Source organism: Salmo salar, unplaced genomic scaffold, assembly GCF_905237065.1.
Source record: "Salmo salar unplaced genomic scaffold, Ssal_v3.1, whole genome shotgun sequence".
Taxonomy (NCBI): Eukaryota; Metazoa; Chordata; class Actinopteri; order Salmoniformes; family Salmonidae; genus Salmo; species Salmo salar.
In genome coordinates, this window is record NW_025548182.1 from 145,292 (window position 1) to 171,257 (window position 25,966).

General features: G+C 43.0%; 2 protein-coding genes across 3 annotated transcripts in view; one reads left to right on the forward strand and one right to left on the reverse strand.

The window, feature by feature from the left end:
- Positions 1–23,011, reverse strand: part of LOC106607873 (C-X-C motif chemokine 13) — a 91,458-nt gene extending 68,447 nt beyond the window's left edge. Inside the window, exon 1 of the mRNA XM_045712016.1 lies at positions 22,555–23,011. Coding sequence (XP_045567972.1) covers positions 22,555–22,684 — 130 coding nt within the window. The 5' untranslated portion in view covers positions 22,685–23,011. The remainder of the gene's footprint in view (positions 1–22,554) is intronic.
- On the forward strand, positions 11,741–19,293 carry LOC123723666 (trichohyalin). Of its 2 annotated transcripts, XM_045712013.1 has the most exons (9): positions 11,741–11,927; positions 12,102–12,128; positions 14,012–14,344; positions 14,762–14,767; positions 15,374–15,379; positions 15,887–15,961; positions 16,236–16,829; positions 17,217–17,294; positions 17,388–19,293. In XM_045712013.1, the coding sequence occupies exons 2-9, from the start codon at positions 12,107–12,109 to the stop codon at positions 18,749–18,751; spliced, it is 2,478 nt and encodes an 825-aa protein (XP_045567969.1). In that variant the 5' UTR covers positions 11,741–11,927; positions 12,102–12,106; the 3' UTR covers positions 18,752–19,293. The 2 variants fall into 2 exon arrangements, with proteins under 2 accessions (XP_045567969.1, XP_045567970.1); XM_045712014.1 differs by lacking the exons at positions 14,762–14,767; positions 15,374–15,379 and having other exon boundaries at positions 11,748–11,927.
- Positions 23,012–25,966: the final 2,955 nt, after the last annotated feature.

The window sequence follows — 25,966 nt, forward strand, 5'->3', positions numbered from 1 at the left end:
GGGCCAGTCTCATTGTTCTCTGATCGACCACTTACCAAATGCGCTACTGTTTTTCAGCCATGGCCTGCAAAGTCATCATTCAACGTTCTGGCGCCTTCTGAGAGCCTATGGGAGCGTTAGAAAATGTCACGTTACAGCAGAGATCCCCTGTTTTGGATAGAGATGATCAAGAAGGCCAAGAAATGGTCAGAGAGGGCGCTTCCTGTTTGGAATCTTCTCAGGTTTTGGCCTGCCAAATGAGTTCTGTTATACTCACAGACACCATTCAAACAGTTTTATAAACTTTGGAGTGTTTTCTATCCAAAGCTAATAATTATATGCATATTCTAGTTTCTGGGCAGGAGTAATAATCAGATTAAATCGGGTACGTTTTTTATCCGGCCGTGAAAATACTGCCCCCTATCCATAACAAGTTAATTTTAAATTAATTCATTACCTCTGGCATTAATCACGTGACATAATACATCTCAATCTACCTCCCCCTTCCTAACACAAACTATCAAATACCTTCAATCTTAAGTACAGGGCAGACCTCCATAGTCCAGCTGATTTGATTGCAGCTGGACACATGCTGTCCAGTTGTAGGAGAACGAGCCTCCTCTTCCTGTCTGTCTTAAATGCCTCTACATTTGGATTCATCTGGGGGAATGTTTCCACTAAAACCTTCAAGAATCTGCTCTCCTCCTGACCATAGTGCAACTTGATCTGCCTCACAGGATACTAAAGATACTGAGATATGGAAACATTATTTAAATCTAAGGCCTCTGCATTTAGATAACAAATAACAAACGATAACATAGCTAGCTAGATAGGCTAATAATAGAAAGGCCTAGTTTACTGGAACAGACATACTGTAAAATAACAAACAATAACATAGCTAGCTAGATAGGCTAATAATAGACAGGCCTAGTTTACTGGAACAGACATACTGTAAAATAACAAACGATAACATAGCTAGCTAGATAGGCTAATAATAGACAGGGGAGCGTTACGTGTTAACGTTACTAGGTAGTTGTACTGGTTAATGTTGACTTTTGCCAGGTATTACCTAACCTACCAGAATGAATCCTACCTTTGAACCACCTGATCCTCCTGGGCTGGTTGTAAAGGTGGTTCCACTTGGCTGGTAAAACTTAAAAAGCGTCTCTCATGTTTTCAAGGTTCGACATGATTTAGTCGTTTGTTGGTGATGATGAATGAGATGTTTTTCATATAGCTGGCTTCACATGCGCCTTATTTGTGATTGGCCAACATTTGCATATAGTTTACATAGTGTAATTTGACGTGTATCTTTTTAACACGCAATGACCCAAACGGCGTTCCATAGTGCCCCTCAATACATGTCAGACATGCTTTTAAGTTATGTACCCAGTATGTCCCTCAGGTCCTCTGGAACTGGCCTCTTAACTATCCTGAAGCCTAGGACCAAGAGGCATGGAGAGGCAGCCTTTAGTTATTATGCCCCCAGCCTCTGGAATAGCCTGCCAGAGAACCTGAGGAGATCTGAAACTGGCCTCTTAACTATCCTGAAGCCTAGGACCAAGAGACATGGAGAGACAGCCTTTAGTTATTATGCCCCCAGCCTCTGGAATAGCCTGCCAGAGAACCTGAGGAGGTCTGAAACTGGCCTCTTAACTATCCTGAAGCCTAGGACCAAGAGACATGGAGAGACAGCCTTTAGTTATTATGTCCCCAGCCTCTGGAATAGCCTGCCAGAGAACCTGAGGAGGCCTGAAACTGTGGACATATTGAAAAGGCATCTTAAAATACACCTTTTTAGCTTTGCTTTTCCTTAGTGTGATTTTTTTTGTCTTTTAGTTTAAAATTGGTATTCTTTTGTTTCTTGTGTAAATATTTCAGGTTTTTATTTTCATCGTTTTTTTCCTGTGAAGTGAATTATGTTGCATTCATGTCATCAATGTGCTGTGTAAATAAAGCTTGATTTAATTACTCTGTTCCAGAATAAATGGTTTTTGGAATGACCCAGGTCCTTTCCTCCACTGCAGCCATGTCCTTTCCTCCAGGCTTTGTGTCTTGGAAAGAGTAGTGACTATTCATACATTCATCTAATAATCACAGATGGGGTTTTGGAAAAGTAGGTACTTTAGTCAAAACACCCCCATCTAGTGGATGTATAGTGTCATTAGAATGAGTAGGAAATCACTATTCAAGACAAGGCTGGAGGAACATATTGTTACTATAAAATAATGAAGACACAATGGAGGGGATTTGTTTTCACATGGATTTATAGCTTGTTACTTCAGAAGCAAAACTGTTGATATCCAGAAAATAGAAATGAATGTATTATCAGGGAACAATCTTTGCAAAATAAGGCAATTGATATGTTATTATCTTGAGGTATGAAATAAGGTATAAAGTATGAAATTAAGTATAAAATAATTGGAATGTTAATGACATCTCCATGGGTCCACCTTGGGGGGTCAAAGGTCATATCTGTATGCATTTTGGGGTATATTGATGAGACAGAATGGGCAGCATTGGGATGTGCTTTATTATCACATCGTACCATAGATGATAACTACAACAAACTTCCCACAGAACAAGGAGACCCATTGGAAAGGTTTCATAGATTCATCATGGATTCAGTGTAAATCAGTCACAGCAGCCTATCTTCAAGTTGGCCGCCATTCATTTCAATGTGGAGGAACTGAATAGATTTTTCAGACTAATAAAGACTGAAAATGTGTGTTAGTGTGAGGAAAGTGTTAAAAGATGTCCCAGTATATGTATTTAGTCAAATATTACCAGAGCGTCTGCTAAATTACTAAAATGTAAATATGGTAGAAATATGACAAAACACCAAAAATAAGGTCTGAAGTTAAGACGGGCTTAGGAGATGTCCTTCTATGAGATAATATCAGTCATTTAACATGACCTTTATGAATTATGAAGCCTTTATGTGCTTTATGTGCAGAAATGCTTAAAAAAAATCACAAAATGTGACGTTAGCTGATGAAGATTATCTCAGAACAAAGTGTATAACATTTCCTCAGCCTGTATTTACCAAATAACTCATTTTCAGAGATAATAAAAAAACTACAAAAATGCCATTCATTATCCCATAGGCTGTCGAACGAATCATTACTATTTCTCTCTATAGCTGGAACAGGGAGCTGGCTGGATGAAGTGGCACCCCCTGGGTTGCCCCAGCATGTGCAGAGAGCTGGCTGAATGTAGTGGTGCCCCCTGGTGGCCCTCTTCCCTCTTCTCCTTGGGGCAGGGAGCTGGATGGATGAAGTGGCTACGAGGGGGGTCAGACCCCCTGTCTGGGAGTCGGCTCCGGCACCCTGGGTCGGCCCCAGCCCTCTCTGGGTGAATTTAGTAGCACCCCTTGGTGGCCACGGGCAGGTGCCGGGCCCTCTCTCTGGTGGTCGGCCCCCCCTCCCTGGGCTTGTCCATCCCTCTCTGGCCGTCTCCCCCCTCTCTTCTTGGTGAAGAGAGCAGGGTGGATGTAGTGGCGCCGCCTAGGGTATCGAGGGCAGGGGGTCGGCAAACCTCGAAGGGAGACTCCCTCACCCTCCCTGGGTCGGCCCCAGCTCTCTCTGGCCCTCACCCCATCTCCCTGGTGCAGTGAGCTGGCTGGATGTAGTGGCACCCCCAGTTGAGAAGGAACAGGAAAATGACTTTCAGAATGCTCATGAATCCGTTCTAGAGCTAGTCACAGAGGAGGAAAAGGAAAATGACTTTCAGAATGCTCATGAATCTGTTCTAGAGCTAGTCACAGAGGAGGAACAGGAAAATGACTTTCAGAATGCTCATGAATCTGTTCTAGAGCTAGTCACAGAGGAGGAACAGGAAAATGACTTTCAGAATGCTCATGAATCTGTTCTAGAGCTAGTCACAGAGGAGGAACAGGAAAATGACTTTCAGAATGCTCATGAATCTGTTCTAGAGCTAGTCACAGAGGAGGAACAGGAAAATGACTTTCAGAATGCTCATGAATCCGTTCCAGAGCTAGTCACAGAGGAGGAACAGGAAAATGACTTTCAGAATGCTCATGAATCTGTTCTAGAGCTAGTCACAGAGGAGGAACAGGAAAATGACTTTCAGAATGCTCATGAATCTGTTCTAGAGCTAGTCACAGAGGAGGAACAGGAAAATGACTTTCAGAATGCTCATGAATCTGTTCTAGAGCTAGTCAAAGAGGAGGAACAGGAAAATGAGAGCATTAACTATTATCAACCAAAAATAAGGACTTATGAACATTTCCTGAAAGAGGTGGAAATTTGGAAAATTGCTGAAGTTGAGCCACAAACGCTAATTGAACCACATGACAGCACTTCCAATGTGTCAAAAATATCAAGTAAAACAAAGTATTCTAAGGCGGCATCATCCTCAGTGTCGTCTGCACGCCTAAAAGCTGAGGCAGAACGAGCGGCTCTACTAGCTCGCCAAGCATCATTACAGGACAAGCATGCATTGGAACTGGAGAAAGCTGATCTGAATGTTAGAATGTAAAAAATGGATCAGGAAATGAACGTAGCAGCATATAATGCCAGACTGAAGGTCCAGGAGAGTGTTGAGTCAACTTCTCAATCCCATGCCGTGGCAGCCCACTTACTAAGCCAACAAGATGGAATGAACTCCTATTTTGAGAAACAGGAACCCGAGGTTTATGAGGAACCTGAACCATCACCTGTTGAGTTTGCTGCATTAGGTGCAGTTCCAAAAACCCCACTACAAAGGGTTTTACAACAACCGACAACAAAGCCATCAAAACCTATTCAGAAAACAGTCATAAACCACATCCCTCAGCAGTCAACAGCAAGGTCTAGCAGTCAACACAGAATCAACACTATGGGTATCAGCCATAATAACAGCCATGATAACCTCTCTATTGTCATGCAAAGGCAGGATGAAATTGTTGACCTCCTTGTACTACAGCACCAACAGGCTACACTCCCTGTTTGGGAGATACCTGTTAGGGAGATGTTTGATGGTGATCCTCTAAACTTCCGGCCATTCATGCGTGCATTTGTGCATGGCATAGAAGAGAAGACCAGCAGCCACCAGGATAGGCTCTATTACCTGTAACAGTACACCTCTGGTCAGCAGCCACCAGGATAGGCTCTATTACCTGGAACAGTACACCTCTGGTCAGCAGCCATCAGGATAGGCTCTATTACCTGGAACAGTACACCTCTGGTCAGCACCAAGGATCTGGCCTGTAGTTGTCTGCATATGGAAGCCAGAAGAGGCAACGTGGAGGCTAAGAGGTTGTTAAAGGAACACTTTGGCAATGAAATCAAAGTCACCACTGCTTACATGGGAAAAGTTTTGAACTGGACAAACATTAAATCAGATGATGGAAAGGTTGCTGCTCTTAAAGGTTGCTGTAACACTATGCAAGACCTACAGAACATGGAAGAGCTTAATCTTCCCTCCGACATAAAGTTGATAATGTCAAAACTTCCCTATAAACTAATGGAACAGCATGTGATATTTTAGAGAGAAGACACCTGAGAGCCCAGTTCAGTGACCTTGTAACGTTCATGGAAAAACAGGCCAAAATATTGCAGCATCCATTTTATGGAGATATTCAAGATCCCCTGTCCAACAAAAGGTTTTTAAAAACCAAAAGAGCAGCAGACTCTAAACAGCAGTTCAAGTCCAAGAGTAGGGAAGCAGATTTGACACTGCAGTAGTAGATGTAGTGCAGATTCCGACTCTGAAAAACATTTAAAAGAACAAACATTCAAAGTAAAGAGACCAGGCACATGCCCTTCTGATGCTCCAGTATCTTGTGTATGTTGTGCTGTTAAAAATGTATTGATCGACTGCCAACAGGTGAAGGCACAGCCACCCAAATCCAAGGTTGAGTTTCTAAGATCAAGAGGTCTTTGTTCTGCAAGCTAAAGTTTGGATGGGACGAAGTCATCCCCAAAGAACACTCTATTTCATGGAAGAAATGGCTCTGGGCTGGACCAGCTGTCCAGTTTCCAGATTGACAGGTGTATGATGCCTGAGAACTTTGGTCAAGTCAAGACCGCACAGCTATATCACTTCGGTGACGCAAGTGAACAAGGTTATGGTACGGCAAGTTACCTTAGGTTCACAAACGGTATGAAAAAGGTCCACATCCCATTCATACTGGGGAAATCAAGCGTGACTCCAAATCCCCAGACTGGTAGTTGCGGCAGCAACATTGGAGGTGCGAGTGGACAGGATCTTAAGGTTGGAGCTCCAGATTGAACTTGAGGAGTCAACATTCTGGACAGACAGCCAGTCTGTGCTAAAATACATCCGCAACGATACCAAGAGATTCCATATCTTTGTGGCTAATAGGGTTGCTGTGATCCGTGACCTGTCGAAAGCAACACAATGGAGGTATTTGAACTCCCAACACAACCCAGCCGACGACGCCTCGAGGGTTACATGCTGAAACTTTCCTGAACTCTAAGAGATGCCTCAAAGGACCAGAAATCCTGAAGAAAGCAGAAACACAATGGTGGAAGTACCCGAGGAGCTTGGCTCCATCCCTCCGGATGATCCAGAGTTGAGAAAGGACATCATCGTGAATAGTACAAGTGTGGATGAAAAGAGTCTGCCAGAAAACTGAGTACTATACAACATGGAACAGATTGAAGAAAGCTGATGCCTGGATGCTGAAACTGAAGAGACTTCTACAGTTAAGCCAGAAAAGCCAGTTCTCACAAACTGATCCAGGATCAGATCAGAGTTGAACAAACTCACTGAAGGAACAAATTGACAAGTTCAAACTGACGTTTGGAAAAGCGTGAGAGTGGGAGGAAGATAAAGCAAAGCTGCTATGCCTACGGAACTAAAGAATCTTATGATCCTGCCCAAAGACTCCCACATCTCCAGACTGATCTTACTCCACATCCATGAGCAGGTTGGCCACACTGGGAGAGGTCACATGCTTTCCAGACATCACCAGCGATATTGGATAACCTGTGCCAACTCCTTAGCAGGGAAGATCCTTAAGAGCTGTGTCTTCTGCAGGCAGATGCAAGCTAGAGCTGGAGAACAGAAGATGGCCGACATTCCACAAGATCGGGTGTCACCTGATTTGCCGCAATTCAGCCATGTGGGCATAGATTACTTCGGCCCCATAGAGGTGAAGCGAGGCCACGTTCATGTGAAGTGGTATGGTGGGATCTTTACTTACCTTGTGAGTCGAGCTGTCCATCTAGAAGTTGCTAGTTATCTGGATACTGATTCCAGCATCAATTCCCTGCACAGGTTCATCTGTCGAAGGGGCTCAGTAACACTTGTCAGAACAGACAATGGCACCAACTTTGTTGGAGCACACAGAGAGCTAGGAGAAGCTCTGAAAGAGCTGGAACACAATATTCAAAATGAATTACTGAAGGAAGGAGTGACATGGTCATTCATGGGGGGGGGGGGGGTATGGGAGAGGTTGATCTAACTGGTGGAGAAAGATCCTCTATTCAGTCCCTGAAGAGCAAGGACTGGATGATGAGGCTTTGCAGACGTTGAGGTGATCATGAACAACAGACCAATCACAACTGTAACAAATGACCATAATGATCTAGAACCCCTGACTGCTAACCATCTGCTTCATCTGAAAACAAAGCCAGTCCTGCCACCCGGACTATTCCAGAGAGGAACCATCTGCTTCATCTGAAAACAAAGCCAGTCCTGCCACCCGGACTATTCCAGAGAGGAACCATCTCCTTCATCTGAAATCAAAGCCAGTCCTGCCACCCGGACTATTCCAGAGAGGAACCATCTGCTTCATCTGAAATCAAAGCCAGTCCTGCCACCCGGACTATTCCAGAGAGGAACCATCTGCTTCATCTGAAATCAAAGCCAGTCCTGCCACCCGGACTATTCCAGAGAGGAACCATCTGCTTCATCTGAAATCAAAGCCAGTCCTGCCACCCGGACTATTCCAGAGAGGAACCATCTGCTTCATCTGAAAACAAAGCCAGTCCTGCCACCCGGACTATTCCAGAGAGGAGATCTATTCTCATGATGGAGATGGAAGCAAATACAATATATCACTGACCTCTTCTGGAAGAGATGGATAAAGGAGTATCTTCCACTTATGCAGGAGTGGAACAAGTGGAACAAAACCTAAGAGAAACCTCAATCCTGGTGACCTTGTGGTCATCGTCGATGACACCGTCCCAAGGAACTCTTGGATAATGGGTCATGTGGTGGAGGCTTTTCCATGGGTCAAAAGGTCTTGTACGGAGCGTCATGGTTAAAGACCAAGATTAACATCTTACAGAGACCTATCAATAAATTCTGTCTGCTCCTGGAGGCAGCTGAGTGAGACACACACACAGTGATCCATCTTTGAGTCAAGTGCACCTCTGATTCTTGGATGTCATATTCTTACATTTCTGGACGTCATACTCTTGACATTTTTGGATGTTGAACACTCTAACTCTGAGACTGAGATCAGTGGACTCTTGTCAATTATGGGACCTTGTATATTTGTATATACACTACCGTTCAAATGTTTGGGGTCACTTAGAAATGTCCTCAACTGGCAGTTTCATTAAATAGTACCCGCAAAACACCAGTCTCAACATCAACAGTGAAGAGGCGACCCCGGGATGCTGGCCTTCTAGGCAAAGTTGCAAAGAAAAAGCCATATCTTAGAGTGGCCAATAAAAATAAAAGATTAAGATGGGCAAAAGAACACAGACACTGGACAGCGATATGGCTTTTTCTTTGCAACTCTGCATGCTTCCCAGCCCCCAAAAATCTGAAGAGTACTTCCATATGCATGACAATTGTAGTGGTTTCATTTCCTCTTGAGCATAACCACTGCCCAAGCCTGACGTGGGGTTGTTTGGGACGCATACAGTCCACATTCGAAGTTCCAAACGGCCAAAACATTCATTGAGATCCAGGGATATGGTGCAACAAAAATATTTATTCTTCTTATATCGAACAAAAAAATGATTCTCCAATTAATTTAAAACATAGATTACTTGACATGAAAAATACATAAAAGTACCTGTTTGTTTGTCTGGTCAAAAGACAATACCACTCCTGCGTCTAGCTAGGACTCCCCCTCCCCTGAAGGTGGGGTGAAGCTGCCAGTTGAGGACTTGTGAGGTGTCTGTTTCTCAAACTAGACACTCTAATGTACTTGTCCTCTTGCTCAGTTGTGCACCGGGGCCTCCCTCTCTCTCTATTCTGTTTAGAGACAGTTTACGCTGTTCTGTGAAGTACACAGCGTTGTACGAGATCTTCAGTTTCTCACATGGAATAGCCTTCATTTCTCAGAACCAGAATAGACTTACGAGTTTCAGAAGAAAGTCTTTGTTTCTGGCCATTTTGAGCCTGTAATCGAACCCACGAATGCTAATGCTGCAGATACTCAACTAGTCTAAATAAGGCCAGTTTTACTGCTTCCTTAATCAGAACAACAGTTTTCAGCTGTGCTAACATAATTGCAAAAGGGTTTCCTAATGATTAATTAGCCTTTTTAAAATGATAAACTTGGATTAGCTAACACAATGTGCGATTGGAACACAGGAATGATGGTTGCTGATATTGGGCCTCTGTACACCTACTTAGATATTCCATTAAAAATCAGCCGTTTCCAGCTACAATAATCATTTACAACATAAAAAAATTCTACACTGTATTTCTGATCAATTTTATGTTATTTGAATGGACAAAAATGTGCTTTTCTTTCAAAAACAAGGACATTTCTAAGTGACCCCAAACTTTTGAACGGTAGTGTAGCTATGAACCGTAATAGTGCTCTGGTATAGAATGTTTTGTGTATTGGCTCTATTTTTTGAATATTAAGTAACTGTTATGTATTCAGTGCAGTTAACAATTAGGGGCCGGTATGTTAGAGCCGATGTGGACATATTTGTGTAAAAGACAGAACAAACAGAGCTCTATGTACGTGTGTGTAAATATTTGAAATATGAATGTATATGATGAAATATCAGGTACATTATGATTTATATTGACCTGATTGAGATATATTCCTTTGTTATAAGTGTACCTTAGTTTTTAGCTCCACCTCTTGCCCATTCATTGTACTGTGGTCAGTGTGTTAGTGACAGGATAAAGACAGGAAGTTGGGCCTTCGGGGGAGGGGGGAGTCCTAGCTAGATGTGGGAGTGGTATAGCCTTTTGACCAGACAAACAAACAGGTCATATTATGTATTTTTCACATCAAGTAATCTCTGCTTTAAGTTGATTGGAGAATCATTTTTTTGTTAGATATAAGAAGAATAAACCTTTTTGTTGCACCATATCTCTGGATCTCATTGAATGTTTTGGCCGTTTGGGAACTTCGAATGTGGACTGTATACGTCCGAAACAACCCCGCTTCAGGCTTGAGCAGTGGTTATGGTCAAGAGGAAAGGAAGCCACTACAATCGTCATAAATATGGAAGAACTTTGCAGAATTGTTTTGGCTGGGAAGCATGCAGACGCCTTAACTCAGCCTCCCATACTTACCGCCTTTACTCCCAGCCCTATCTCCTGCACACCCTAACCCAAACTCAGCCTTTGCCCTCAGCCCTGTCCCCTGCACACCCTAACCCAAACTCAGCCTTTACGCCCAGCCCTGTCCCCAGCACACCCTAACCCAAACTCAGCCCTGTCCCCCAGCTCTGTCCCCTGCACACCCTAACCCAAACTCAGTCTTTACTCCCAGCCCTGTCCCCTGCACACTCTAACCCAAACTCAGCCCTTACCCTCAGCCCTGTCCCCTGCACACTCTAACCCAAACTCAGCCCTTACCCTCAGCCCTGTCCCCTGCACACCCTAACCCAAACTCAGCCTTTACGCCCAGCCCTGTCCCCAGCACACCCTAACCCAAACTCAGCCCTGTCCCCCAGCTCTGTCCCCTGCACACCCTAACCCAAACTCAGTCTTTACTCCCAGCCCTGTCCCCTGCACACTCTAACCCAAACTCAGCCCTTACACTCAGCCCTGTCCCCTGCACACTCTAACCCAAACTCAGCCCTTACCCTCAGCCCTGTCCCCTGCACACCCTAACCCAAACTCAGCCTTTACTCCCAGCCCCCTATATGGCATGTCTGACTTTCTGATTTGTAAATTTACCGCAGTTCCCAACATTGACCAGCAGGTGGTAATGATACTCTCTTCTCAGACAGTAAATGACCACCAGTCAGCTACATTTATTTTGTTAGGAGGGGATGGAAAAGCATTGAGACTATTTGTCATGGAAGCAATTTCACTCATTTACTCATGTGAATGGGTCCAAAGAGATAAGAGAAGCTAATATTGATCGGCACTGTTAAATCTTTACAGCTCAGGATAATATGACTATAATTAAAGAACATCACTACCATCTGCTGGCTGGATCGGTCTTCTGATTTGAATTGAAACAGTTTTTAGAACTTTAGAGATGATTAACTAAAATATGATGATAGAAGACAGCACCATGCTGTATGACAGCATAAACCCTCTAATGTTGCTCACTAGTTAACAAAGTCACAAACCCTGACCATTTTTACATTTTACCAGATGCTCTGTAGTGAGTCCATTCATTTTCATACTTTTTTTAGTAATTGAAACCACAACTCTGGCATTGCAAGCGCTATGCTCTACCAACTGAGTTACATTCTTAAAATCTGATTTGAACCCTAAACCACACTGCTAACCTTATGCCTAACCTTAAACTTAAATTAAGATCAGAAATGTACATTTCTGTTTTCATGACATTTTACGATAGGCCTATAGACAATTTAGACTTTGTGACTGGGTTTTCTAATAACCAGAGAGGCTGGGGGGAGGAGTTTACTCCAAGTACCTGTGTAAATGTGAAGGTGAAAGTTGTGTCTCAGTTTAGACCTGAAGTGTAGATTGTTCTGTAAAACGTGTAGATATGCACATATAGTCACTATTAGAGTGGTTATAGATTTAAATCAACTATTTTGAATGTGAAGTGGAGGACGTGAAGACCAGTAAAGGTAAGAGGAGATCTCAGTATATTTCACTTTCCAAACTAGACACAACAGTCCTGTTTTAAAACAATGAGGACTGGAGAAAGAGGAAGTGATGTTTGTATCTGTGTGATTGAGCAAAAGAGAGAATTTGATGAATGGTAATGATGTAAATATGAATGTTTTCTCTTTTTATTGCAGTTAAAATGGCAGAGTCCAGAGTTCATAGTAAGTCACCATGCTATAATTAATGATTAACTTTTCTTTCATGTATCTGGGAGAACAGAACTAAACCAACTATTGAAAATGAAATGTGTTTGTGGTTTTATTTCTCTTTATGTGTAAATGTGTGTCTGGATGAAATGTGTTCGTAACATGAGGAGTTGTAGCTGAGTTTGTGTCTGTGAGAAACAGCTCTACTGCTCCACAGTGACCTCTCCCTCCAAACATCTCTTTATTATAGAACCCATTTAATCCAGTCGGACACAATACGGAACAAAATAAACCTTTTGTACTTTACTGGCTCTAGAGAAGTTAAAGTTGTACATATCAACAAATTAGTTGGGCTCCTGAGTGGTGCAGCGGTCTAAGGTACTGCATCTCAGTGTGAGAGGCGTCTCTACAGACTCTGGTTCAACTCCAGGCTGTATCACAACCAGCCATGATTGGGAGTCCCATAGGGTAGAGCACAATTGGTCCAGTGTCATCCGGGGTAGGCTGTCATTGTAAATAAGAATTTGTTCTTAACTGACTTGCCTCGTTAAATAAATAAAATATGTATCCAGAGCAATTAGGATTAAGGGCATATCAACAAATGTTTTCCTAGTTTCCTCAGGGATTCAAACCAGCGACGTTTGGGTTACTGGCCCAATGGTCTTAAGTGCTAGGCTACCTGCCAAACATTTCTGACTAATGGGAAAATACAGTGCCTCTAATTTATTCTATATATTTAGTCATAGCAGATCCTTTTCTTTCTTCATATTTTGTTATTTCAGGGGAATTGGCCATGTATAGACCAGTGAACTGAATAAGTATAATAATTGAACTGATATGTAATGTTATTAGGTTTGTTTAGTGTCTCTTGCACAATGGTAGACCTGGTTAGTATGAATGTTGAGGCTTGGACACTGGGGTAGACCTGTTTTATATGAGTATGCCCATGGATTTCCCTGGTTTATAATGGGGTGTAGGGATACACAAGGTTCATACAGGTAATGGGGCTGGATGGACGTCTATTGCCCATTCAAATCCTTTCTGGCAACAACGTTTGTGGTATAAAAAAGAGATGGGGGCTGGGGCACATGTGTTATACCACTGTAATATTACTTTATCTATGAAATGATTAGTGTATAGAGGTCAGATGTCACAGGACTAAAACATGCTGATAACAGGGTTGGGGTGTGCAGCGAATAGCTGGATATAGGTTACTGTTGGTGACTTGGGGAATACAGGACTAAGGAAAGTGGGTAACAGGGCTGAGATAGGAAAGTAACAGGGATGAGGTGTATTGGCAAAGGAACTGGGGTCTTGAGTAACACACAGGTCATTTAGGGCCAGGATATGCCTGGATCTGTACTTGATTGTATAGATTTGAGGGTATTGGCATGTGGGTGTCAGGGTTAGGGCATGGGGGTAACAGGGCTGGGGTGTGTGGGTCATTGAGTTTAGGTGTGTGGGTAAGTGGGCTGAGGTATATAGACATTGAGGTTGAGGAATAGGGGTAAATATCTGTTCATGTTATTATAGGCAGAGCACTCATAAAACAGACTTTTAAATAAATAAATACATAAATAATCAAAATGGATGACATGTTAGGCTTACTAGTGGCATAAGATTTGCATAGTGGCATGTCTGGGAAAGATGTGGGAACAAATGGGATAATATCATTCTAGATTTGTAGCATCACATTCTTCTATGACATAAATACTTTCCTTCAAATGAATATGTCTGTCTGGGATTGTGTGAGTTGTATTTTAGAATTGACATGGTCCTGGTTGTTGTATGTCTATTGTAGTTTTTCATTCAGCTGTGTTTATAAATGTACTGAGAGTATTTGTGTTCCTGACACAGATGATGTCATTAAACATGAAATGTTCTCTCTTTCTGAACAGCTCAGTTTAAACTCACCTCAGGAGACTATGTGGAGGCTGATGTTGGTAAAGAGGTCACCCTCCCCTGTCACCTCTCACCTGACACCAGTGCTGTTGCCACGACGATCAGGTGGTTTAAAGAGACAGAGTGTATTTACCTGTATAAGAATGGCCAGGTGACAGAGAGGAGTGGCTATGAGGGCAGAGTGAGTCTGATCACCCAGGAGCTGGAGAGAGGCAACGTGTCTCTGAGGCTGAGAGACTTCAGGAGGTCAGATACAGGAGTCTACATATGTCAGGTCATCCATGGAGAACAGAAGGAGGAGGCTGCAGTGGGTTTATGGGATAGAGAAGGTAAGTGTTCTATAACTCCAGTAATGTTTCTAAACACCTAAACAACAGCAATAACAACCAGTCTCTTTCCCTGTACAGAACACTTCTACTTTCTCATGTAGGTAGGAGTTCATAGTAGGAGTTACAGATGAATAGACTAGATTCATTCTGAATATCAACTAGTTACAATGGATATTACCATCACTCTGAGCTTGTCCTAAAGCATTAGAACCATTCCAACATTACTGTCACGTCCCTTGATTGTCATTAATAATGAATGTGATGAACACTCATACCCCTCTGATGTATATCACATCACTATGGTATTTGAGAGGATCATGTGACAGATGGTGATTTGAAGGTAATGATAATAACTAATACATTCTGTTTTACATGATCATTATTCATGACTCTCCATCTTGGATAATGGATGATCAGAATGGGGTGAGTAATTACTTATTTGTCTGTTTTGTTTATTGACAACCAGTAACACAAGACAAAGAACAGACCAGAGTGTTAATCTGATACTATAAAAACTACAGGCCTTGTGAACAGCAGTGTGTCTTCTTCAAGGCTACAAATTAAATCAGTTTCTTTACATTTATCAATACTCTCCCCAAATGTTCTCAAGGTAGGTTGGATTAAGATGTATAGATGTTCTTCAAATTATCCAGAATGTTCATATCATAGATCTCCTACAAAATATCTGCCATAGAGGTTAATATTTCATATAGTCCTCCCACAATATATCTGCCATGGAGCTCAACATTTCACACTCCAAAATGAACATGGAATCAGCTTGAATTCAGTTTGATGTCCTAGTATGAAGCATTCTGTGATGTTTAGACTGTTCCAATAGTAGCACTGCTTACATCCCTTTCCCTAGATGTACATTAGTAATGAATGTGATGAACAGTCATTCCAATATGATGTATGGTATTTCATTAAATTATGCAATGAGACAGAAATTTAATGACCAATAATAACTAATGCATTCTGTTTTACATGATCATTATTCATGACTCTCCATCTTGGATAATGGATGATCAGGATTCTGTGAGTAATTACTTATTTGTCTGTTTTGTTTATTGACAACCAGTAACACAAGACAAAGAACAGACCAGAGTGTTAATCTGATACTATAAAAACTACAGGCCTTGTGAACAGCAGTGTGTCTTCTTCAAGGCTACAAATTAAATCAGTTTCTTTACATTTATCAATACTCTGCCCAAATGTTCTCAAGGTAGGTTGGATTAAGATGTATAGATGTTCTTCAAATTCTACTGAATGTATATTCCATAGAACCCTGCCTCCTGACACAATATCCTGTATCTGCCATAGAGCCCAATGCTGGTTATCACAAACAATGAACATAATCATTTGATCAGAGATAGGCCAATAACAAAACAACATTATTTATGAAGTTAACCAGATCTCATTGGTGCCCACAGTCCCTACATGAGGGAGACTTGAGTGACAGGAGAAATCTGATTGGTCCTGTTTGTTCTGTATATAGTGATGTAGTCTACCACACAGAACTCACCTCTCTGTTTTACACCGTAGCCTCAGGATCACAGTATTTACTACATGAGACCCAGGAGGACAAGCTGAAGAGGGAGGCATCAGCTGGTGAGCTTGGTAAGTATGAGAGAGTCTGGAGGAGAGAGGGTTGAATCAGGGAACATGGGTGATGTCATTCAGTTTTTCAGACTAATTCATTTGTAATGTATCAAATAGTCAATGGACCTGTTGATGATTGGTTCAGTTCAGATAACTGTTGACTGTAGGAAATAGTTACACATAATTGTACCACCTCCATCAAATTATAATGTCTTTATAGGCATACTATTGAATGAATTAATAAATGACTTATTCAAACACCCAGTTAAATATGTTAATTGCTCTCTCTCAGAGTTGAAGATGGAAAAAGAATTAAAAGAGATTTTAAGACAGGAGATGATGAAACAACTAGAGGAGAAAGACACCCAACTGGATGATATGACCCAGGAAGTGAGAGAGAAAGAGAGACTCCTGGAGGAGAAGAACCAGATAATGGGACAGAGGGAGAAACTATTTGAAGAGAAAGAAAACCAACTGGAAGAGAAAGACAAGCAATTAAAGGACAGAGACATTCAACTAGAGATACTGAGAAAGAACCTGCAGGACAAGAACAGCCAAGTAGAGAACTTCAGAGTCCTACTGCAGGACAAAGACCTTCAACTAGAGGACAGCAACCACAGACTGGGAGAGAAGGACAGACTACTGGAAGAGAGAGACAAACAGCTGGAAGAGAGAGACAAACAGCTGGAAGAGAGAGACAAACTACTGGGAGAGAGAGACAAACAGCTGGAAGAGAGAGACAAACAGCTGGAGGGAAAAGAAAAGGAACTAAAAGAGAGGAGGCAGGAAGTAGAAGAGAAATATAACCTACTAGAGGAGAGAGAGAAGCAGTTAAAGGAAAGAGACAAACAGGTGGAGGATGTCAACAATGAAAATGCTGAACTGGGTAAGATTATTCACACCATTAATACATTTAGTCTTCTGTACTTTCCTCAATTCTCAGGTTATTGTCGACTCTCCACTGAGTTGTGAATATTGTTGTCCATCACTTCATACTTTTTCTGTTTCTAGTCTATAGTGGACCATCCTCCACTTAGTGAGTTATCAATATTGTCCTGTTGTCTCCTACTGTTTCTAGTCTATAGCGGACCATCCTTCACTTAGTGAGTTATACATGTTGTCTCAAACTGTCATCAATCTTGATATTCTCTATTTTCTCCAATAATTTATATTTCACTATGATGTGTAATGTATTTGTAGTTTGTTTATACTATGTTTTAAATGTGTCTCTGATGAGTCAGTATGTTGACCAGTTCTCTATGTTGTGTTACAGTGGGAGGAGAGACCTCAGATACAGACCCCACACTTCCACTGAGGAGGACAAACAGCATGGAGTTACATCCTCCAGATAGTGAGTTATGGATGTAGATTATATTATATTTGACACTGTTGTACATCCTCCAGAGAGTCAGTGTGTTGATCAGTGCTGTGTGTTGTGTTGCAGTGGGAGGAGAGAGCAGCAGTCCAGACTCCCCAGTGTCTCCCAGTGTGTCTGAGCTGAGACTGGTGCTGCTGGGGAGGACTGGGGCTGGGAGGAGTGCAGCAGGAAACACCATCCTGGGCAGAGAGGAATTTGGGGCCCAGGCCAGCCTCTCTGTAGTGACCCAGAGGAGTAAGAGGAGAGAGGGGGACGTGTGTGGGAGACGGCTGGTGCTGGTGGACACTCCAGACTGGTTCTGTCCTGGACTCTCTCTGGAGGAGATGAGACAGGATGTGGGGCTCTGTGTCCGTCTGTCTGCCCCGGGACCCCACGCCTTCCTCCTGGTCATACCAGTGGAGCCCTCTAAGGGGGAGGAGAGAGGGGTGCTGGAGAGAATAGAGGAGATGTTTGGGGAGGGTTGTTGGGAACACACTGTGATTCTATTCACCCATGATGATGGCCTGAAAGAGCAGAGCATTGAGGAGTTTCTCCAAGCAGGAAGTCAGGACCTCCAGCAGCTTGTAGAGAAAAGTGGGAGCAGGTACCACGTCCTCAACATTAAGGACAGGGCCCATGGCACTCAGGTATCAGAGCTGCTGGAGCAGGTAGAGGAGATGGTGGCAGGAAACAGTAATAGATTCTACAGCAGTCAGACCTACCAGGAGGCGGAGGACCAGGTTAGAGAGATGGAGGGAAAGATCCAGAGAGAGAGAGGAGAGAGAAAACAGAGGGACGAGAGAGACTTGAGAGAGAGACTTGAGAAGGAGTTGCAGGACTCTCTGATAAAGATAGAGGGAGTGATCCAGGAACATGAGGGAGATATCAGAACACTCAGTGAAAGAACCAGTGAACTGGAGAGACAGGTGAAAGAAGAGAGGGATGAGGAGAAGAAAAGAGAGCTGGAGAGGGAGCTGAAGAGGGAGTCTGATAGGAGGGAGGAGATGGAGAGAAAGCTGGAGAGATTTAGGGAGAAGAGAGAGAATGAGAGGAGGGAGATGGAGGAGAGACACAGACAGGAGATGGAGAACTATGAAGGAGAGGCCAGAGTTGAAGCAGAGAGAAACCTGATGAAGATAGTCCTACCTGAGTTACAGAGGAACGTGATGATCTCACAGACAAAGATGCAGAGAGAGTTCAGCAGACAGATGGAGGAGAAGAATAGACAGATGAAGGAGAAGGATAGACAGATGAAGGAGAAGAATAGACATATGGAGGAGAAGGATGGAGAAATGGAGAGACTAAGACAGAACTTGAAAGAGGTCAGGGAAGCTCACTCAGTGTTGCAGAAGAGACTGGAACGAGAGGGGAGAGGTCAGAGGGCACTGATAGGGATGTTGGGCTGGGTCAGGAGAAACTCATCAAGTTGGCTTCTCCACAATCTGATATGATTCACCATCACCGTCTATGTGTAGAACCAGACCAGGTCTACTGTCCACTGTACCGTGGTGAGTGACCATGGATCATGGTGGTCATGGGGAAAACAGGTCAGAATAATGTCTGGTCCAGTCTACAGTGTCTAGAGAAGGAGGGGAGGGAGGTCTGTAAAGATCTTGATGAGACAGAATTCCAAACCAACGTAGATTATTGACCTTTGCACTGCAGCCTTTTAGAATGGAGAGGGTTGTGGAGGGTCAGGAGGTCAGCGGGAGGAGTCAGAGACTGAGAACTCTAAAGATCTGAGTGAGACTTTTACTCAGTGTTTGAGGAGGTCTACTATTGAACAGAGAGAACCATACTGTATTTACCACACACTACTTCCTGTTCTTAATCAATCATATTGTATGTTTCATGTTGAAACTTTAAATATACACTGAGTGCACAAAACATTAAGAACACCTTCCTAATATTGAGTTACAATCTATCCCAATGGAACTCTGATACCACATGAGACTGATATTGTTGAAATAAAGAAATTGAACTTTGTAAGACATCAGTGTTTGGACATTGTTTGTCTTGGATGATTCTCTACAGTACAGAGCTGAGCTGTCAACACTGAGCTGTCAACACTGAGCTGGTCTCTCTTTACCTGATACTACTACTACTACTACCACCAACTACTACTACTGCTACTTACAACTACTAACTACTACAACTACTAACACTACTACTACTACTACTGCTACTTACAACTACTACTACTAACTACTACAACTACTGCTACTAACTACTACAACTACTACTGCTACTTGCAACTACTACCACTACTAACTACTGCTAACTACCACTACTACCAACTACTAATACTACTAACTACTACTACTAACTACTACTACTGCTACTAACTACTACTAACTACTAGTACTACCAACTACTAGTACTACCAACTACTAATACTACTAACTACTACTACCAACTACAACTACTGCTACTACTGCTGCTACGACTACTACTGCTGCTACTACTACTGCTACTACTGCTACCACCAACTACGATGTATATTCTCACTTTAAGAATTTTCTATAAATTAAAATTCACTTTACATTAAAAAAAAAAATCTTAATTAAAACATCAATAGCTTCCACCCCATAAGACTTTCATGAATACAACCAACTGTTATTGGTTCAGGGACGTCATGCCTCCAATCAACAACAATTTGTGTTGTATTTGTTGACTTTGGATACTTTTTTACAAATGTTCATTAAATTTGCATGAATAGTACACTAAAATTAGAGGTCAACCGATTAATCGGAATGGCCGAATAATTAGGGCCGATTTCAAGTTTTCATAACAATCGGTAATCGGTATTTTTGGCCACTGATTTGCCGATTATAAAAAAAAAAAATTTTTAACTAGGCAAGTCAGTTAAGAACACATTCTTATTTTCAATGACGGCCTAGGAACGGTGGGTTAACTGTCTCATTCAGGGGTAGAACGACAGATTTTTACCTTGTCAGCTTGGGGATTCAATCTTGCAACCTTACGGTTAACTAGTCCAACGCTCTAACCACCTGCTTTACATTGCACTCCACGAGGAGCCTGCCTGTTATGCGAATGCAGTAAGAAGCCAAGGTAAGTTGCTAGCTAGCATTAAACTTATCTTATAAAAAACAATCAATCAATCAATCATAATCACTAGTTAACTACACATGGTTGATGATATTACTAGTTTATCTAGCCTGTCCTGCGTTGCATATAATTGATGCGGTGCACATTCGCGAAAAAGGACTGTTGTTGCTCCAACGTGTACCTAACCATATACATCAAATTCTTTCTTAAAATCAATACACAAGTATATATTTTTAAACCTGCATATTTAGTTAATATTGCCTGCTAACATGAATTTCTTTTAACTAGGGAAAATGTGTCACCTCTGCAACAGAGTCAGGGTATATGCAGCAGTTTGGGCCGCCTGGCTCATTGCGAACTGTAAAGACTATTTCTTCCTAACAAAGACAGCCGACTTCGCCAAATGGGGGATGATTTAACAAAAGCGCATTTGCGAAAAAGCACGATCGTTGCACGACTGTACCTAACCATAAATATCAATGCCTTTCTTAAAATCAATACACAGAAGTATATATTTTTAAACCTGCATATTTAGCTAAAAGAAATCCAGGTTAGCAGGCAATATTAACCAGGTGAAATTGTGTCACTTCTCTTGCGTTCATTGCACGCAGAGTCAGGGTATAGGCAACAGTTTGGGCCGCCTGGCTCGTTGCGAACTAATTTGCCAGAATTTTACGTAATTATGACATAACATTGAAGGTTGTGCAATGTAACAGGAATATTTAGACTTAGGGATGCCACCCGTTACATAAAATACGGAACGGTTCCGTATTTCACTGAAAAATAAACGTTTTGTTTTCGAGATGATAGTTTCCGGATTCGACCATATTAATGACCTAAGGATCGTATTTCTGTGTGTTTATTATATTATAATTAAGTCTATGATTTGATCTTTGATAGAGCAGTCTGACTGAGCGGTGGTAGGCAGCAGCCCGCTCGTAAGCATTCATTCAAACAGCACTTTTGTGCGTTTTGACAGCAGCTCTTCGCAATTCTTCAAGCATTGCGCTGTTTATGACTTCAAGCCTATCAACTCCCAAGATTAGGCTGGTGTAACCGATGTGAAATGGCTAGCTAGTTAGCCGGGTGCGCGCTAATAGCGTTTCAAACGTCACTCGCTCTGAGACTTGGAGTAGTTGTTCCCCTTGCTCTACATGGGTAACGCTGCTTCGAGGGTGGCTGTTGTCGATGTGTTCCTGGTTTGAGCCCAGGTAGGAGCGAGGAGAGGGACGGAAGCTATACTGTTACACTGACAATACTAAAGTGCCTATAAGAACATCCAATAGTCAAAGGTATATGAAAAACAAATGGTATAGATATATATAGTCCTATAATTCCTATAATAACTACAACCTAAAACTTCTTACCTGGGAATATTGAAGACTCATGTTAAAAGGAACCACCAGCTTTCATATGTTCTCATGTTCTGAGCAAGGAACTTAAACGTTAGCTTTCTTACATGGCACATATTGCACTTTTACTTTCTTCTCCACCACTTTGTTTTTGCATTATTTAAACCAAATTGAACATATTTCATTATTTATTTGAGGCTAAATTGATACTATTTATGTATTATATTAAGTTAAAATAAGTGTTCATTCAGTATTGTTGTAATTGTCATTATCCGATTAATCGGTATCGGCTTTTTTTGGTCCTCCAATAATTGGTATCAGCGTTGAAAAATCATAATCGGTCGACCTCTAAACTACAACTACTGCTACTACTAACTACTGTAACCCTCTCACCAGGCTGGAATATGACTCTTACAATATTAACTTATGTAGAGTATCTCAACAGCATGGGATGTTAGGTGAGAAGGACATCTCCAATAAGAATCCCTATTGTAAACTATCTAGGGTTATGACAATAGGGTATTAACTTCAGATGAAATGATTATAGGTTTCTGTTATTGAATCAAGATAAACTATCCCATGCATTAAATTAAATTGAAACAATAAATGACTCCACCAAGGCAACATACATACATACAATATGTGTATTATTACATTTTCATAGCACAACATCAAAATAAATAAAGTAATAATAAACCCCAATGAAGTTGTGCACAACCCGTTTCCAAATTATTTCAAGTTTGATTAATTAACCCGTTGGCGCGCGTTGGAGGTCAAATAAAACCGACGACACACATAAAGTCCAGAAGCACCTCACCGTTGTAGTTACTCACTACTTAGTAGATATTCCCTCAGTGAAGTATGGCAGTTCCATGCAGGTTTCCTCACAAAGTCCACAGCAGCACAGCTACCAATGCAGACAGTACTCCTTACGCTTCGAACACACCGACTGCGTAGAGGCATCACTGCTACCAATGCAGACAGTAGTCCTTACGCTTCGAACACACCGACTGCGTCAAGGCATCACTGCTACCAATGCAGACAGTAGTCCTTACGCTTCGAACACACCGACTGCGTCATGGCATCACTGCTACCAATGCAGACAGTACTCCTTACGCTTCGAACACACCGACTGCGTCGTTGCATCACTGCTACCAATGCAGACAGTACTCCTTACGCTTCGAACACACCGACTGCGTCATTGCATCACTGCTACCAATGCAGACAGTAGTCCTTACGCTTCGAACACACCGACTGCGTCATTGCATCACAGCTACCAATGCAGACAGTACTCCTTACGCTTTGAACACACCGACTGCGTAGAGGCATCACTGCTACGTAACATTTTGCGCAGCTAGGCATCGATACTGATGCAGGTACCTTTTGCAGATGGTCGCATGCGGTTGGACACATAGAGGCGAGAATCATTTTCGCAAGTATCCTCAAAACCGTGTCTTTTTGACACAACTGCTGACAGCTACAGGGACATAAACACAAAAAATGCTGCTTGGAGACAAGTGTCCACGATAGTAGGATTGCCAGGTCAGTTTAGTAGTGAGCATGTGCTAGATGTCGCTAGTTAGCTAGCTAGCTAACCTAGCTTGCTAACCTAGCCAATGAGGTGTGTGTGTGTGTGTGTGTGTGTGTGTGTGAAAGAAATAGTCAAATAAATGATGCTAGTTACTACCCCTGATAACTTTACCAAATAATCATGTTTGAAAGAGTGAATGTGTATGTCAGATAAATAGTAATAGAAATGGTAGATACTACTGTACCCCTGATAATTTGGTCAGATAACCGTGTGTGTGTCTATGTGTACAGTAGGTGACATGTCCATGATAGCTATCTAATAACTATAGTTATGCTAGGTAATGGTTTGGCTTATCATGTTCATGTCTATGTAGAAGAAGACTGTAGGAGGAAGTGGAGAGGACTCAGGGACAGGTATCAGAGAGAGAGAAGGGCAGAGAAAGAGAAGTTGTTGCTAGGGACTCTTTTGGAAGAAGCTAGCTAGCTAACGAAGAACAACAAAGAATATCTAGTTAACAGAAGAAAAGAAAGAGAAAATCAGGACAGAAGAAAAAGGATATCAAAGTGAAACAGTTCTCTAAAGACACAGGAGACAATAATACAAGAAACAACACTTCTGTAGCTTGTCAACTATGTGTCTGTCTATCCCTGTTCTCTCCCCTCTGCACAGGCCATACAAACGCTTCACACCGCGTGGCCGCTGCCACTCTAACCTGGTGGTCCCAGCGCGCACGACCCACGTGGAGTTCCAGGTCTCCGGCAGCCTCTGGAACTGCCGGTCTGCAGCCAACAAGGCTGAGTTCATCTCAGCCTATGCTACCCTCCAGTCCCTAGACTTCCTGGCGCTGACGGAAACATGGATTACCACAGATAACACTGCTACTCCTACTGCTCTCTCTTCGTCTGCCCACGTGTTCTCGCATACCCCTAGAGCATCGAGCCAGCGGGGTGGTGGCACTGGAATCCTCATCTCTCCCAAGTGGACATTCTCTCTTTCTCCCCTGACCCATCTGTCTATCTCCTCATTTGAATTCCATGCTGTCACAGTTACCAGCCCTTTCAAGCTTAACATCCTTATCATTTATCGCCCTCCAGGTTCCCTTGGAGAGTTCATCAATGAGCTTGACGCCTTGATAAGTTCCTTTCCTGAGGATGGCTCACCTCTCACAGTTCTGGGTGACTTTAACCTCCCCACGTCTACCTTTGACTCATTCCTCTCTGCCTCCTTCTTTCCACTCCTCTCCTCTTTTGACCTCACCCTCTCACCTTCCCCCCCTACTCACAAGGCAGGCAATACGCTTGACCTCATCTTTACTAGATGCTGTTCTTCCACTAATCTCATTGCAACTCCCCTCCAAATCTCCGACCACTACCTTGTATCCTTTTCCCTCTTGCTCTCATCCAACACTTCTCACTCTGCCCCTACTCGGATGGTATTGCGCCGTTCCAACCTTCGCTCTCTCTCCCCGCTACTCTCTCCTCTTCCATCCTATCATCTCTTCCCTCTGCTCAAACCTTCTCCAACCTATCTCCTGATTCTGCCTCCTCAACCCTCCTCTCCTCCCTTTCTGCATCCTTTGATTTTCTCTGTCCCCTATCCTCCAGGCCGGCTCGGTCCTCCCCTCCTGCTCCGTGGCTCGACGACTCACTACGAGCTCACAGAACAGGGCTCCGGGCAGCCGAGCGGAAATGGAGGAAAACTCGCCTCCCTGCGGACCTGGCATCCTTTCACTCCCTCCTCTCTACATTCTCCTCTTCTGTCTCTGCTGCTAAAGCCACTTTCTACCACTCTAAATTCCAAGCATCTGCCTCTAACCCTAGGAAGCTCTTTGCTACCTTCTCCTCCCTTCTGAATCCTCCTCCCCTCCCCCCCCTCCTCCCTCTCTGCGGATGACTTCGTCAACCATTTTGAAAAGAAGGTTGACGATATCCGATCCTCGTTTGCTAAGTCAAACGACACCGCTGGTCCTGCTCACACTGCCCTACCCTGTGCTTTGACCTCTTTCTCCCCTCTCTCTCCAGATGAAATCTCGCGTCTTGTGACGGCCGGCCGCCCAACAACCTGCCCACTTGACCCTATCCCCTCCTCTCTTCTCCAGACCATTTCCGGAGACCTTCTCCCCTTCCTCACCTCGCTCATCAACTCATCCTTGACCGCTGGCTACGTACCTTCCGTCTTCAAGAGAGCGAGAGTTTCACCCCTTCTGAAAAAACCTACACTCGATCTCTCCGATGTCAACAACTACAGACCAGTATCCCTTCTTTCTTTTCTCTCTAAAACTCTTGAACGTGCCGTCCTTGGCCAGCTCTCCTGCTATCTCTCTCAGAATGACCTTCTTGATCCTAATCAGTCAGGTTTCAAGACTGGGCATTCAACTGAGACTGCTCTTCTCTGTGTCACGGAGGCTCTCCGCACTGCTAAAGCTAACTCTCTCTCCTCTGCTCTCATCCTTCTAGACCTATCTGCTGCCTTTGATACTGTGAACCATCAGATCCTCCTCTCCACCCTCTCCGAGTTGGGCATCTCCGGCGCGGCCCACGCTTGGATTGCGTCCTACCTGACAGGTCGCTCCTACCAGGTGGCGTGGCGAGAATCTGTCTCCGCACCATGCGCTCTCACCACTGGTGTCCCCCAGGGCTCTGTTCTAGGCCCTCTCCTATTCTCGCTATACACCAAGTCACTTGGCTCTGTCATATCCTCACATGGTCTCTCCT

What these genes read in the sequence shown, in the direction of transcription:
- LOC123723666 (XM_045712013.1), top strand. Translation starts at nt 12,107, where the DNA reads ATGGCAGAGTCCAGAGTTCATA. An exon ending in GGCAGAGTCCAGAGTTCATA is followed by an intron (nt 12,129 to 14,011) that starts GTAAGTCACCAT and finishes CTTTCTGAACAG; the next exon opens with CTCAGTTTAAACTCACCTCA. An exon ending in CAATGAAAATGCTGAACTGG is followed by an intron (nt 16,830 to 17,216) that starts GTAAGATTATTC and finishes GTTGTGTTACAG; the next exon opens with TGGGAGGAGAGACCTCAGAT.